Source organism: Leptonotus elevatus, chromosome 12 (genome assembly GCF_054856555.1).
Source record: "Leptonotus elevatus isolate MCC_2025b chromosome 12, RoL_Lele_1.0, whole genome shotgun sequence".
Lineage (NCBI taxonomy): Eukaryota > Metazoa > Chordata > Actinopteri > Syngnathiformes > Syngnathidae > Leptonotus > Leptonotus elevatus.
In genome coordinates, this window is record NC_141250.1 from 6,104,755 (window position 1) to 6,120,693 (window position 15,939).

Sequence of the window (15,939 nt, forward strand, 5' to 3'; positions counted from 1 at the left end):
GCAATGAAAGTTATCACTGCAGGGTGCATTAGGATTTATGTCATTTACACTTTGGCCATCAACTTCTGAGGCGGCTGATGATAATTTTAGCTTGGGGGCAGCTTGCAGGCAAAAATACCAACAGAGAGCAAAATAATAATAATAATCATTCAAAAAGTGTAACCTTTAAGAGTCCTGCACGTGAGGTTGCATAATTTGGAATTCGACCAAATGTTTCGGGAAAAATACACCATTGTGCATGATGTCATACAGACGTCACAGTTCAGCGAGCATTACAGCAGTATTACAGGAAGTCAAACCTGCTGGGCGCAATACTCACAACTCCAAAACCATTATTAGTCATGAAATGTATACTGTACTATCTTATTACTTCTATATAATTTTTTTGAGTTAACACATTGTTAAAGTTATCAAGCTATTTGATCAATAATTAATTAAAGATGCATTGCGGAGTGTCTTTTTTTTTTTTTTTTACTCGTGACTGCCACCTCTGGCCTAAAGCATAACTGCAACCTCTGAGTCAAGCTTGTGCATGCCGTGCGTGCAAGTACGTGCACTCAAATAAACTCATTTTTTACACACAGATACTCAGTCTTGCTACGACTAACCTTCATTCCCCTCCTTTCCAGGGCAAACCTCCATGCCTCTAGCTTCTCCTCCACCTGTTCCCTGCTTTCACTGCACATCACAATGTCATCTGCAAACATCATAGTCCATGGAGATTCCTGTCTAACCTCGTCTGTCATCCTGTCCATCACCATACCGAACAAGAGCTGATGCCTGATGTAGTCCCACTTCCACCTTGAACTCCTCCGTCACACCTACAGCACACCTCACCACTGTCTTACAGTCCTCATACATGTCCTGCACCACTTGAGCATACTTCTCTGCCACTCCAGACTTCCTCGTACAAAATCACAGTTCCTCTCTGGGCACCCTGTCATAATCTTTCTCCAGATCTACAAAGACACAATGCAGCTCCTTCTAAACTTCTCTGTACTTTTCTATCAACATCCTCAAAGCAAATACTGCATCTGTGGTACTCTTTTTTTGGTATAAAACCATAGCGCTGCTCACAAATGTTCATCTCTGCCCTCAGTCTAGCTTCAACTACTCTTTCCCATAGTTTCATTGTGTGGCTCATCAGCTTTATTTCTCTGAAGTTGCCACAACTCGCACGTCTCTGTTCTTGAAAAAATGGGCACCAGCACACTTCTCCTCCATCCCTCAGGCATCTTCTCACTATCTAAGATCCTGTTGAACAACCCAGTCAGAAATTCTACTGCTACCTCTCCTAGACACTTCCATACACTCCACACTGAAGGTAAGATAAAAGCTGATAAGTGAAGCTGCAGTTAAAAAGTCATGCAGGGCTCTTTGTACTCATTTGGGTATTAGTGGAGAATGCATGATGTAAAAACATCTTTAACATTAACATTTGAAACTCTGCAATGCATCTTTAAAAGAAGGAAAAAATGACCCCGTCGGGACTGATCAATAGTATCGTATTTGTGAAAAAAAAATGAAAAAAATGAAATTAATGACCAGATTTGGACAGAGGAGGTTTTCACCTAACAGCGATCAAGTTGTGCATTTTGCTTTTTCGTTCGATTGTTTTGTCACACTTTCTCCAAAACAAGTAGCAGCTTCAAAAAGGAATGTTAAGAGAAGAAGAACGTTATGTGAAATTCATTGATTATGACTTTAACAGTGGCCAAGGCTCTCTTCAGTTTAAAAATAATTTATGAAATATAGGTATAATGGAGTGCGCTACTTTCCTGTAACCATTAGAGGCACTGTTGATTCAGTCTCAAAAGGTTTGTAGTCAAAGACATGACCATGATGTCAGTTATAGAGGGGAGGGGGGGGGGGGGGTTGAAGCACTTGCGTAACATAAATATGATCAATATACAGTACATTTAATTTAAAGTCACATATTTACAAATTCATATTAAAAACAATATTAATAATTTATCATTAATTTTGCCAATAAGTCAATCAAGAAATGTAGTACTGAGCAACTGATGACAGGGTTAAACATGGTTAATAATGTTAATGTTTCTTAAACTTTTACCTGCCCAGTTAACAGAGGGGACATTTTTACCTTGAAACAGATTATTTCAATTTCCATTATTTTCAAAAAAATCTTTCTTTCTTTTTTTTTTCTGTTTTTAAGGCTTAAAATAAGTGGGTTCACATCACAGTTTTCAAGTCAAAATTCCCATTTTGCGCCTAGTAAAAACACATTGAATAGCAATACTGCATTTATGTGGCAACTGTAACCATAGCATGTAATTATTGTAACAGGAACCTTCCTCTCCGGTGAAGACGCCCACTAAGTAAATTTTACTTTGGTCCTACAGTGATATTAATGTTAATATAGTTACCAACATAACGTAAGCCCTGCGAAGGGATTGGTTTCTGTTACTTAGGACTATCGTTAAATTTGTGGCTTGTTTATTACCATACAGTAAAAACACTAACTTGTTACATGTTTTGTTCTGGATATTTTCAAAAATAGTCAGACTGCAATTCACAATAGTACTTGTAGCTCCGAGCTGACTTGGTCATCAATGCATGAGCCGCTAATGATCACACTTTGGCTGGCTCAGTCCAGGGCCATAGCTAATAATTTGGGTGCCCAAGGCAAACATAGTCAGAGTCCCCAAGGCCCTCCTGTACTTGAGTTCAATTTTGACAAAAGTTATGTAATGAAGGCCACATTGTCCTGCTTTTTTGTTTATTTTTTAATATGATATAATGATGTGACATCTCAAGTGAGCCTACTGTATTTGAATATTAGTATTTATTCAACATAGTTTACCTTTCATAACCACTATAATGCTCCAATCTGGTAATGAAAAGCATCACTTATGCCACTATATCCATCCATCCATTTTTTTAACCGCTTATCCTCACAAGGGTCACTGGAGCCTATCCCAGCCGGCTTTGGGCAGTAGGCAGGCAATACACCCTGAACTGGTTGCCAGCCAATCGCAGGGCATACAGAGACGAACAACCATCTACACTCACAATCACACCTATGGACAATTTGGAGTGTTCAATTAACCTGTCCTGCATGTCTTTGGAATGTGGGAGGAAACGGAAGTACCCGGAGAAAACCCACGCAAGCACGGGGAGAACATGCAAACTCCACCCAGGAAGGCCGAAGCATGGACTCTATCTCACGTCCTCTGCACTGGGAGGCGGACGTGCTAACCAGTCAGCCACCGTGCCGCCCCACTATACCCACTTGATCACATTTTTTATATTGTAAAGTATAAGTATTGAAGCCATAATTTACTAGCAATTGTGATCATAGATAATGATTATGTTGCGCAATTGAACACGATGCAGAATTATTTTCATCATATTGCATATGATACTTCAATAACTGACCCACAATAATGTTCTTAATAAATATGGGAATTCAGACCATTTTTTCTGGAAGTGAGTTTCTGTTGGTTGGCAGCCATGCAATTGGTTGTTCATTATTATTCGGTATTAAGTGGAATGGATTATTCTCCCTTTTGCATTCATAATTGCTCTTTAACCAAGCAAAAATATACATGATCTAAATACTTAATTATTCAACAGAATTTTCAGTAGAACACTCAAATACTAAAATGTGATGAGCTGCAAACCTACATTCAACTCCTTTATATCGTCATAAATGTTTAAATAAAATCCTTGCTTCAGGTCTCTGGGAATAATCGGCAAAAAATGGCTTCTCAAAACTAGAACGTTGCTCTTTAAATGAAGACATTAATTAGCAAAACTGCTTCTCAGAGAAAATAAATATTTTGAGCCTTGTTTTTAAATTGTTTTTTTAAATCACATCCTGAACGAGATGTGTGCTCAAATTTAGAGGTTGCACTGTATATGTTGTAAAATGTTTCATTTCAATAAGTTAAATTATAATTAACAAATCAAAATGCTTCCTAACAGGTCCCAATGGCAATAAAGACATCCATTCATTTATTTTAAATTCCACACGTAAAAGTGAATATGCACTCCTTCCAATGCTGAATAATGCAAATGGATTGATGTGGAGCAGTCAATAATTAAGTGGATCCATTGGCGTGGGAGTGCAGCGCTCCATTGCAGTGTTGAAGATAAGCAGGCCAAGGAAGCTTAGGTGACAGTGTGGAAGAATTAGCGATGCATCTGCTTACCAACGCCTGCGTGTTACAGATGCCTCATGCACACGCACTCACACACACACACATTCATACCTTATCTTTTAGTATAACATAGTCAAATAATAACGTTTTTAGAGGTTATTTTGTTATTGTCAACAATAATTCCATCATTGTACTGTACATTTCTAGAAGGATTTTGCAGAACACAAATCCCATTCGTTTTCACACTTGAGATTTCTATGCACATTTAAATGAAAATAAAGATAGCATATATTATCAACCAGCCACAATATTAAATACAGTAGACATAAACTAAATCTAGTACAAAATAATGCATCTGTCTAAACATAGCCCAATACTGAATTATGCTGCACTGGATGTAATTTATACTGCAGCTAATTTTATTTTAGTTGATAGTACAATACTTAGACAATTGTAAAAAAAAAAAAAAAAAAAACATCATTATCAGCATTCTACAGGTGTGCACGTGCCCTTATTAGTACATGTTTACATGGTAATGACATCTAATACAAGAGCTGTATACAAAAATAAAGCCTTTACAGGCAGATAATAATTCAACAATCAACAATATGTTTATTATTGTGATAGCAGTTTGCAGGGGTGTACAATTACACTTATTCATACTGAGAGATGTTAACTATTTTGCCCCTTCTGATGCAGCAACATAATGGAAGCAAAACGTGTAAAAAAAAATGTATTTGATCTCATTCGCGTGTGCAGGTCAACAAAATCAAGAAGAAGCAATTGAACTATGCACTCGTTTATCTCGTACCTTGCTCCTGATCTGTCCTGAGGTGGACACTTTCCGGATGAGTTTCTGGGGACCCTCCTGCTCCACCTCGCTGTCAGACGATTCGTCCGCAGCACCGGACACGGAGACAGCGCCCACCACATGGGGATGGATTCTCGCCGTAGACCCGGACCCTTTATCCGGCTCCTGTGTGGGGTGACAAGAGGAGGTTACGAACAAGTGGCTTCGGGTAGGTCTGCCGCTCCCTTCCGGATTCGGGGGAGTCTTTCTCCTCGCTGTCACCGCTGAGGACGTTAGTGCGGGGGAAGACGGACTCTCACTGCCGGGTAACCCCGGTTGAGAGGAAAGACCGTTTTTCAACATGTATCAAGGCAGTCACGCACACTCCACATAAAGCATCATCACAACTCGACACCAAATTAAGCCGGTTAACTGTTATTCTTGTGTTCATTTTTGGCAGCGAAACAATGAATTGTTCACCTTCGTTTAAGAAGGCACAACTGGTTCGATGGTGCTAAACAATCTGTAAAAAAAAAATATTACAAAAAAAAGGCCAAAAAAACAAACAGAAAAGTATTTTAAAGTGTGGCATGGTTGTCTAACTCGTGTCATTGTTGTGGCAGTGAATGGATAAAGTCATTGTTTCCAAATAAATACAAAATCTCGCGTGCTGGGCTAACGTCACTAACCAGCTCCTCCCAGGCAGGGCTGCGAGTGTAATGGCAGACATCCTCCATATCCGCGTCTCTTTCTGTCGGTCCTCTGCGGGAAGACCACACGCCAAGCTCGGCCAGGAGGACGACTTCACGCTGCTCGCACGGCGCTCATACGCGCACCGAATGGACCGGATGACAACCTTCCTTCCTCCTGCTCTCCGCTGGCTCCCCCCCCCCCCCCCCCAACTCCTCCACTCTCTCCACCCGCCTCCTCCAAGGAATCTCCACAGGCACCACGTGACCCGCGTCCACCATGCATGTTCGGGTTCACGCGCTTGACGTCATATGTCTTGACGTTCTCGTTTCCAAAACCTTTTCATTTTATCAATGTGCAATTTATGTTTATGATTGTGTAACACTGAACTGAAATGGCTGTTTGTAGTATGTATTTTGTTGTTTCTTATTGACAAAGAAGTTATTACTGAATTCCCTAAGTTATAAATTTAAATAAATCATTTGAATTCGTTTGCAACAAATACGGTGGGGCAAATAGGCCCTACATCAAATAGCATAAGTCCAACTAATTCATATATGACAGATGTATAATTTATCAAATGGACAAAGAAAGTGTAACTCATCATCCTATATATCGTCACTTATTGTGTAAAGTGTACAAAATTTACAGTACTGTATTGTTAGTTTTTATTCTGCTAAGGAAATTTTATATTCACAAGGCTTTTTATTTCATTTTTTTACTCTAGTTTACTCTATGTTTTAAGTTTTTATTTCTTTATTTAAATGGATTGTTACATTGAGTCTCTTAAGTTTGGATATAATAAGAAAGTGGCGAAAAAGATTTTTGACATATACTGTATTCTAAATTATTTTCTAAATTATTTATTTATTTTATGTCTATCAATATTACTGGTTTATTCAAATTTTATTTTGTTTGTTAAGTGAACTGGAATGTCTGGTGGTGGTGGATTAATAAATTGTTACTTTGAAAAAGTAAATTTTACTGTGCTGTCAACTCGAATGGCGTGTATAAAAAACAATTTGTGTACAGATGAAACATTACTCGGTATCATTTTAAATGTTAAGTTTATGTTGTTTAGAACTTACTATAATATATGCATATCGACTCCTTGGTCGGGTCGCGGGTACAGTTGGAGCAGGGAAGCCCAGACTTCCCTCTCTTGAACTATACTGCCTTCACTTGTGAACAAGACCCCAAACTACTCCTCCGCTTGGGGCAAGACCTCATCTCAGAGAAGCCAATCCAACTTTTCCGACTAGTGATGACCATGCACTTAAAAAATATGTATTTATTTATTTATGATATTGTACATGCGGCCATTTTTCAACCGTTGAACTTGATGATGTATTCAGCAAAAACAAATATATTTTCCTTTATTTTTTTTCTATTTTGATACTCTATGTACTACTTATATGTATTGTTGATACATTATTTTAGGGGAAACACAAATAAACAATAGACCATTACAATATACGCGTCATTACTCTGTTACGAATAATACATCGGAACCGTCTTTTAATCTTGTTCCCGCACGAAACATTAAGCAGGCGTACCTTTGTCCCACTTTGAAAACATACCGTCTTGAAAAATATTGAGGTGATATGTAACAAGCCGGTGTATCGTAAACAGCTGGAACTCACCTATATTTATTTGTGAATGTCGACTTTGCATGACAGAAGTGGCAGCAACATAGGTTAAAAACAAATATGCACCCACAGATGTTGTGTCGCGGCACGGCTGCGGCTATTGCTGCTAGGAGGATGCGGACTATTTTGGGCGCCGTGTTGGGAAAGGACGGCTGGATGTGGAGAAGCCATGAGGTCAAACTTCTTAACACGTCCTCGGGTAAAGTTCTGTGATTAAACAAACAAAAACTAAGACCAAACACGTGTAAATTTCTTATGATATTCCTTGCGAACACCGACAGTTAAGCAACCGTTGTCAGTGGTAATTTACAATTTACAACAGTAGCAAATAATAGCTTAGCTATTATGATTTCCAACAGTTTTACTGAGACCCGAGCGGGGTTGAGACTTCAATTTTCAGGCAAAACAGGCTACTCATATCGAAATTAACTTATTTGTTGTCAGATGCGTTTGCGTTTTTACAGTAATTGTGTTTGTAGCACTGACAGTGCCGCCAGTTGTGTTGACATTGTGTGTCTGCACTCTGCAGGTGACATCGTGAAGATAGGGGATATTTCCTACAAACTCAAAACGCCACGCAACCCCGAACTGGTTCCTATCAAACACAGTATGTACACTGAATACGTTTGCATGTGTTGAGTCGAAGTCTAACAAAAACAATGACACAAGACCCATAAGCTTCATATGTTGCCTCAATTTGTGCTGTTAGTTGCAGACTTCCTACCCCAGGCTGTGGCGCAGCACCTGCGATGGATTATGCAGAAAGACCTTTTGGGTCAGGATGTCTTTCTCATCGGACCCCCAGGACCGTTGAGGAGAACAATAGCGATGCAATACCTTGTGAGTAAGATCGTACAATTGAATACAATGGAGTATTTGAAGTTCAATGCCCCTGTTTGAAATTGGATCAAGGATCAATTTTGCTGTAAAAGTGCACAACATTTTTGTGGTGCTTCCACACATAGATTCCAACATAAATTACTCCCCTCTGCCAAAACGTTAACGACTTCACCGACCAATCATATGTTAATCTTATCAGAAGGTAATGCTTTTTGCTATAGCTAATCTATTTCTACAGCAAAACTCAATGCAGTTCTGCTTACATTTTGGCCTTGCCATGATAGCATCGTCCTGTTTTTTTCATGATAGTCTTGTTAAGTGCTTAAGGCAGTGCCGTCTGGCCGTCACTTGAAAGTGGCTTTGGATCTTCATCCAGCCTAGCTGATCATGTTGTGGTAGAGTAAGTGTTTTTTTTTTTTTTTTTTTAAAGATAATTAGTCCCACTGTTATGTAACAGTGAGGCAGAAGTGCAGAATCATGGCTCACTCTGTCACATTTTAAGAAATAGGCAGATGATTTTTTTTTTTTTTAAAGCAATAGAAAAGTCAGTTTTCCATATAACCCTTTAATAACTTAGATCTGTGATGCATGATGCCTTCGTCATAATGTTGCTACTGACTCATTTTTACACATCAGAAAATAGACTGGACATAGTTTGACAATGAAACTGAATATTTACTACTTCTACTTTTACGCTATTGCCAATGAAGGCAAGACTGTTTCATTGATTTTTTATTCAGTATCCATTTCATTTTTACACTCATTGCCTATTCAGTCAGTAAGGGTTTTAAAATGGTAATAATTTGATCCTTAGTATTCTATTATTGTTTGTGTGGAAAATGAACAAATTGGATTGAGGCAGAAGTGCAGAATCATGGCTCACTCTGTCACATTTTAAGAAATAGGTAGATGATAATATATATATTTTTAAAGCAATAGAAAAGTAATTTTTCCACGTAACCCTTTAAGAAATTAGATCTGTGATGCATGATGCCTTCATCATAATGTTGCTACTGACTCATTTTTACACATCATAAAATAGGCTGGACATAGTTTGACAATGAAACAGAATATTTACTTCTTCTACTTTTACGCTGTTGCCAATGAAGGTAAAACTGTTTCATTGATTTTTTATTCAGTATCGATTTCATTTTTACACTCATTGCCTATTAAGGCAGTAAGGGTTTTATGATGGTAGTAATTTCATCCTTAGTATTCTCTTATTTTTTGTGTGGAAAATGAACAAATTGGATTGTAGCATCTTAGAGTGTACCATCTTCTATCTTAGAGGCTCCACTGTACTGTCTTAATTAGTGAAATTCAGTTGCATATGCTTTTTTTTTGTTGTTCATAGGAGTTGACCAAACGGGAAGTGGAGTATGTCGCTTTGTCCAGGGACACCACAGAGACAGACTTGAAACAAAGGAGAGAGATACGGGCCGGGACCGCCTTCTACGTTGACCAGGTAGGCAGGAGCTGGTTCAGTTACTGTCATGGATCAGAGTTTGGAATTTTGGACTTGTTGTTGCCGAGGTGTCAGTTCGCTGCTGAGCAAGGCACCCTACCCCCGCTAGAGTGCGAAGTAAATGTGCTAAACCCTATATTACCATGCTATCAGAGCTATGAATTTACGATAAAATATTCATAAAACCCGCCCATCACTTTTCTATTTCGTACACATGAGGTTTGCAGGTGTGCCAGAGCCTATCCCAGCTGACTTTGGGTGAGAAGTTGGTTACAACCTGGACTGGTTGCCAGTCAAAAGCAAGGCACATATTTACACTTGAAGACAATTTAACATTTTAATTAACTTACCATGCATGATTTGGGAATTTTGGAGGAAGTCAGAGTACCCGGAGAAAACCTACGCAAGCAACACCACCTGCACCACTAGATAGACTCGGTTTTTGAGAGTCTAAAATCGAGTCTAATTTTTGTCACTAAATTGTCGCCAGGAGTGTGGCAGCTTGACAACCGAACGCCCAGCAGCGAGGCGTAGCATGTTTACCAAATTTACAAACATACTAAACTCGACTTGCCTTGGCATGAAAATGGAGATACCCAGTTTCATGCCTCATGCAGTCTACTTTCTTTTCTACAACTAAGTTACCAGATACGCCAGGGGTGTGACAGCTGTGTCAGCTGAAACGCTCAGCGAGGCGTAACACTGTCCCAAACATGGTAGACATGAAAAGGACAATGTGCCCATTTTTAAGACGAACGCACAGGAGCCGGTCTACAGAAAAAGAGTCCCCCAGCCTTGAATAACGTATGTGAAAAACACCTATGTCCGTTTTTTCCCCCATTTTTTTATTTTTACGTTTTTGGGATATCTGTATTCAGTTTCATCTCATAAACGTAAAAAGAAAAAAAGAAAAAAATGGACATTAGTGTTTTTCACATAGCGGTGACGATGTGTATCATTAGTGTTTCTGACATAATATTGAAACCAGTTTTTGCACATACATGAGAAAAAACCCACATAACTCATCACAGGTGATTTGTGTGTGTGTTTGTATTTTTCCAAGCCACAGTAGCTTGGTCCAAAATGTGTGTGAGATTCATGCCCAAATGTGCTGATATTCTGATCATTCTTTGCACAACTGGAAGTGATGCAAAATCCTCGACCCTGCGCAACTGGAAGTGGTGCAAAAGAATGACAACACAAAACATATAACAGATTTAGCCCAATTTCCAATGCGAAGAACCTGCTATAACCCTTGACCTTCCAATCTTGTGGAAAGAGAGGAGGAAATTGCAAATGACCACTAATTATTGACAAATTACACGATAAAATACAACTGACTTTTTTGTGGCGCACAGGCACTTAACGACAAGCTGTTTATTGAGTATATGTTTTTTTTTAATGTATAAAATAATGCATACAAGAGACAATTCAACAATATGTCATCAAGTGCCTGTCTTTTGGAGTAGCATAAATTCCATACTGTGCTTAAACAGCATTATTTATTTATTTATTTTTCCTGAACTGTGACCAAAACTTCTCAAAGAAAACTGCATCAAATGGACTTTCATTACTGTACTAATGTAGTGTGTGCATTAACACCCCCCCCTCCACCTACACACACGCACACGCACGTCGTCTTTGTCGATTTTAGTCTTTAACATTGATGCTAAAGTGGTGCTCTCCTATTTCACCTGATGATTGAAGAAATAGCACTCAATCTTTCACTGCTATCAGATGCCTCTGTTACGCAGTTATGTTTTTGAAAATCCAGCGAAGAAGATGTTGCTGCAGCTGTATGCCCTTTACACAATGACACGACATATCACACATCCATATTTGATAACTGTCTCAGTCCCAAGACAGTAGTTTAACCCCTAACACACCGACTAGGGCTAAACAATTAATCATATTCAAATCAGCATCGTAATGTAGTAGTATACAAAATTTTAAATCGCAAAAGCTGTAATTGGGAAAAAAAGTAACAAACAAACAATAACTTTTGCTTCATTTTAGCTGGTTGGTAGGCATGATTTTTTTATATACATTTATATTTTATATATTTATTTATGTAGTGTCCAGATAAATTGAAGAAGCATAAGAAGTGCTGTCCACATGTTTGCATATCATTGTTTCATAAAACATGAAAAATTCAAGTGAGAAAGCCACAGATTTGTGCATTACTCTGCAATCTGATTTGTAATCTGTGTGATATATTAAGTATATTTGATATTTCCCCACCCTAGTTGCAACAGTATCCTGCTTTGCTGTGTCTCTGCATTAGTCACATTCTGTTAAAGCTGGTATGCTGCAATTTGGAAGTATTTGAGTTGTAACAGTTTCATGCTTTCTGGGTCTCTGCAAAAGCCATTCTGTTAAAGCTCGGATGCTGCAATTTGGAGGTATCTGTGTATACAGTAAATGAGGCTTGGTCCTCCAATTGTAAAATTGCTTTGTCAATTTAGTCCATTCTGTGTCTTGTGGCGTTTATAGCAGCAGTTATAATCGCCACATACATGTACTTCCACCTTCTTTGTCCCACTGATGTCTTTTGTCACATGTTTACAATTAAGACGGATGTATGGAGTGTTAATCTCGCGAACACCTTCACCTTCCTCCCACGTACACCCCCAGATGAAACCAGCTGTCTATTCTTGTTTCCACGGAAACAGACCATGACAACTCTTGTATTATTTTTGGTCCCTGAAGGTACACCACATGCAGTGTGTAGTTCATAATAATAATAAAAAAAAATCATATTGTGAGAAAATGTTTATTTCAAGTGTCTTGTTAAGTGCCTGTGGGTTTGTAATAAGTGCACATTCCAGGATGGGTGGGCGTAATTTGGAAAATGACTGTAGCAGGTGCGCTCATATGTCAACTAGAACATTGGTGCATATTCCTCAGAGATCCGTGCTCATTTGGAGTCCTATATTCACTCAGAATGGGTCAATCCTCACACTCGCACATTCTTATCAAGCAGCACCCCCAGCTCGCTAGTTCGTAGTTCATTAGTCACAAGGATATAATCGTTTTTCTTTTTGGACTCCTCCAATCACTACTCACCACTTAGCAGCCATTTATGTTGGGCATCCACCCTGCACTCAATTACAGTAATAAAAAGCTTGCCATTTCCACACCAGCTCTATTGGAAAGTAAGGCGTCTTGAACTAATGGCTGGCTGGGTGTTTATATAGATTTATTGGATATGCTTTAATGTTGTTAATGTAACTCACGTAACCTGCAATAAGCCTCTGCGCTGCATGCACACTGACCCAGTGTTAAGTGGCTCTGAATGAGTGCCACACTGAACACGTATGAAGGTCTAAGGGAAATTGGTTAAACTAATTATTAAATCAATAATTGTTAATTATTAAATTAATAACCAATTGACTCATTAATTGAAGGAGACTCAAACGTAATATTTAAGACTCAAACTTAATATTTAAATTAATTTTGAGCAAGCCTCTTGACTCGTCCTCGCACTTGATCCGAACGAGTTATGGCTCAAAGATCTGTTGCACTACTAATTAAAATGTGCACTTGCACCCAGCGAACGTAACGGAAGATTATTATTATTTTTTTTTTAACCAGCAAACATTGCAAAGTTGACACATTTCCACCGACAAAATGTAGAGAGCACAGATAGGTGTCTACGATGACATTATTCGCGTAAATCACTGCCGTTTAATGGTACATGCTTGAACCCAGCGGAGACATTCCTCTGGAAACTTCTTTCATTTGATCCCGGTTACAACATCGCCAGTCACAACATAGCGAGTCAGTTCACGGTGCGGAAGGGATGCGGCGCTGCGGAAGGTTTCCGCAAGCGATCTATTTTTTTCCTGACGGCGCACGCGGATTTTCATGAAGCTGAAGAAATTACACAAGCCGGACAGGAAGTTGAGCATCGGCATCAAAGTAGATCCGGTATATTTCAAAATACACAGTTTGCGACCACATTTTTTGTTTAAGGAAGCAAGCTAACTACATAGCATGTCATGAGTCGGACATTTAAGACAAAAAAACAAGCTTAGAATAAATTAAACATGACGAAATAACACTATTAAAACACAAAACTCGGGTGACCTCTTTTGGGAGGACAGACCATTTTATTACGTCCCGTTAGGGCGTCCGGGGGTTTTATAAATTCATGAAAACTAGGTGGTGAAGTACACTGTAACTGCGACTGGTACCACAATTTCAAGGCCGGGGCAAGTGACCTTTAAAAAAAAAAGAAAAAAGGGAATATGGTCACCCTACACAAAATGTATTTACCCATGGTAGAAGTCATGCTAAATAAAAGTCCCAGAAATAATGTCCAAAAGCATATCGATGTGACAACAGACAAGTGTAGTTATTTGTTTTGTGGACAACACTACTTCACTTTTATATTTTTATGCAGGATCGTGAGTGGTCGGCGGCAACAATGAATACACAGAGACTGATATGCTTTGCTAGAATAATCGTGCCTTTTATTCCCCGCAAACAACAATCAACACCTGGGCTGTGCTAGAATAATTGTACTTTTATTCCCCGCAAACAGCAATAAACACACTTCAACGCTAAGCAGCAGAATATGATCATCATCAGCGCTTACCTTGACACTAGACCGGAGAGCCCACGGTCCGGGTAAACGAGCTGCAAAACGGCTGGGCAATGGTACGTATTCCACAGCTGACTCCGCCCGGACCGTGTGCTGCTCCGTCTTTTATTCGTTAACAAAAAGTTGTGAGCGTGAGAAACCGGGCTGTCCAAGCCCTCTCCCAGACACTCTCAAAAACATGTTTGCGAAGCAGGGAAGACTGTAGTATAAACAAGGTATTCACTCCCAGGCTGATTCCGCCCTTTATTTACAAATTGTTGGGCACCTGGATTCGTACAACAGTTCAGGACAACAACATATCCTTATATAAGAGGTTACTTGAGGTCATATCAAACCATGGTTATTTTCCCTTCACTATTGTTTACCAATAGGACTCAATATACAAGGTTGTTATCACGTGAGCTCAACTCTCCAGCGTGAACCTCCGTGATCAGACATCTCGCGCAACGCACGCGTTGTGAATTGCAGTCTGTGCGGCTGCCGTACGGAAACGCACCGCGTCGGTTCCGCAGTCAGTGTGAATTGGGAGTTTTAGGGGTGGGGAGCGGAAAGCACGAATATCTTTACCAGATAAAAATGCACAAAGCATCTCTTGCTATTCAAATTAAACAAGGAAACAGTGAGTAATTCTGCAAGAACAGAATTAATTGCAGCGTCCATTCATCTGTTAGGTTTGTTTTTTTCCTCCCCGCCATCGGCGCTTATTGGTTTCGTCCCGCCCTAAACAACGCCTGATTGGTCCGACCTAAAAACGGTCGGCTGCAAATGTATCAGCAAGAGCGGTACAAGATGTATTCTCCAGAGTTTGTCAACTCACAAATACCGCGAGAATTGAGCTTGCTGGCAAGGTTACACAAGTTGTGCATTGCCCAATCAGCTTGAAGTATTGTACTCAATGTCCCGCTTTCCCCAAGTGATCACATTGGAGCGGTCCCAGATTGATATTGTGGAGAACTGCCTTGAGTGAATCACAATGATCAATCTGGCTATTGCCAGGTTAGTGCTGAATGGCTGAGGCTACCAAATGTCCCATGTATGAGGTGCGTTAGAGTTTCAGGACTGGTGTTACAAAAGACATATTTCAAACCCAAAGTACAAACTATACAAGTTTTTCCCATCATTGTAGGATACACGATCAACCAGCATGTTGAAATAGAGACCCTTTGGTGTTTGCTTCATTTAGTGCACAAGAAGAAGTGAGTGTTGCTTCACTAGAACGATGTACCTGCTCACAATGCCCTGAGCATCTGGGATTCCTAGCCGAGAAAAATATTGCAACCTGCCTTCTAACCTAACCTTGCTCCGATATAATCAAGTGGACCTGTTTTGAAGATGCCGATGGCATTAAAGGGTACATATTATGCAAAATGAACATTTTGTAGCTTTTAGCCATGTTCAAATGTTAATTCCACACCAAAACACCCCCAAAGTCGTGTTTTCAGCCATTTTGCCATCTTTGAGCATTGCAGCTCGTTCCTGCTCTCTAAGCACCATCCCAATCCAAGAAAACTAATGGGCCCTCACTTAATGACGTACAACAGTATTGCCTCTGCAGACTAGCCACATTCCCGAGATCTCCGGACATCACGTAACTAATCCCCATGTGCATTTGTTTACGCAGCCATGCTCGCAGGATAGTAGAAGCATTATCAGTCAACATTCCATCCAAGTGATATCACATCTCACTTTGATGAAAAGGACATAATGACATAATGATGTGCAAGCTGGACAGGTTGAATATTACAGATCTCTATCAAGCCCCAGGCAGATGGTGA

The 15,939-nt window shown here is 39.5% G+C and overlaps 2 protein-coding genes across 7 annotated transcripts in view; one reads left to right on the plus strand and one right to left on the minus strand.

Moving 5' to 3' along the window:
* Positions 1–5,798, minus strand: part of dgkh (diacylglycerol kinase, eta) — a 73,565-nt gene extending 67,767 nt beyond the window's left edge. For all 5 annotated transcript variants that reach the window (XM_086091057.1, XM_086091055.1, XM_086091058.1 and 2 more), the window contains exons 1-2: positions 5,604–5,798; positions 4,936–5,100 (exon numbers count right to left, since the gene is read on the minus strand). In XM_086091057.1, the coding sequence (XP_085947183.1) occupies positions 4,936–5,100; positions 5,604–5,651 (213 nt within the window). In that variant the 5' untranslated portion in view covers positions 5,652–5,798. The remainder of the gene's footprint in view (positions 1–4,935; positions 5,101–5,603) is intronic.
* Positions 5,799–7,188: 1,390 nt separating this feature from the next.
* vwa8 (von Willebrand factor A domain containing 8) overlaps positions 7,189–15,939 on the plus strand; it is a 63,164-nt gene continuing 54,413 nt past the window's right edge. The window contains exons 1-4 of one of the 2 annotated variants that reach the window (XM_086091782.1): positions 7,189–7,452; positions 7,783–7,860; positions 7,963–8,093; positions 9,448–9,558. In XM_086091782.1, coding sequence (XP_085947908.1) covers positions 7,314–7,452; positions 7,783–7,860; positions 7,963–8,093; positions 9,448–9,558 — 459 coding nt within the window. In that variant the 5' untranslated portion in view covers positions 7,189–7,313. The remainder of the gene's footprint in view (positions 7,453–7,782; positions 7,861–7,962; positions 8,094–9,447; positions 9,559–15,939) is intronic. The other variant, XM_086091783.1, reaches the window with a different exon arrangement.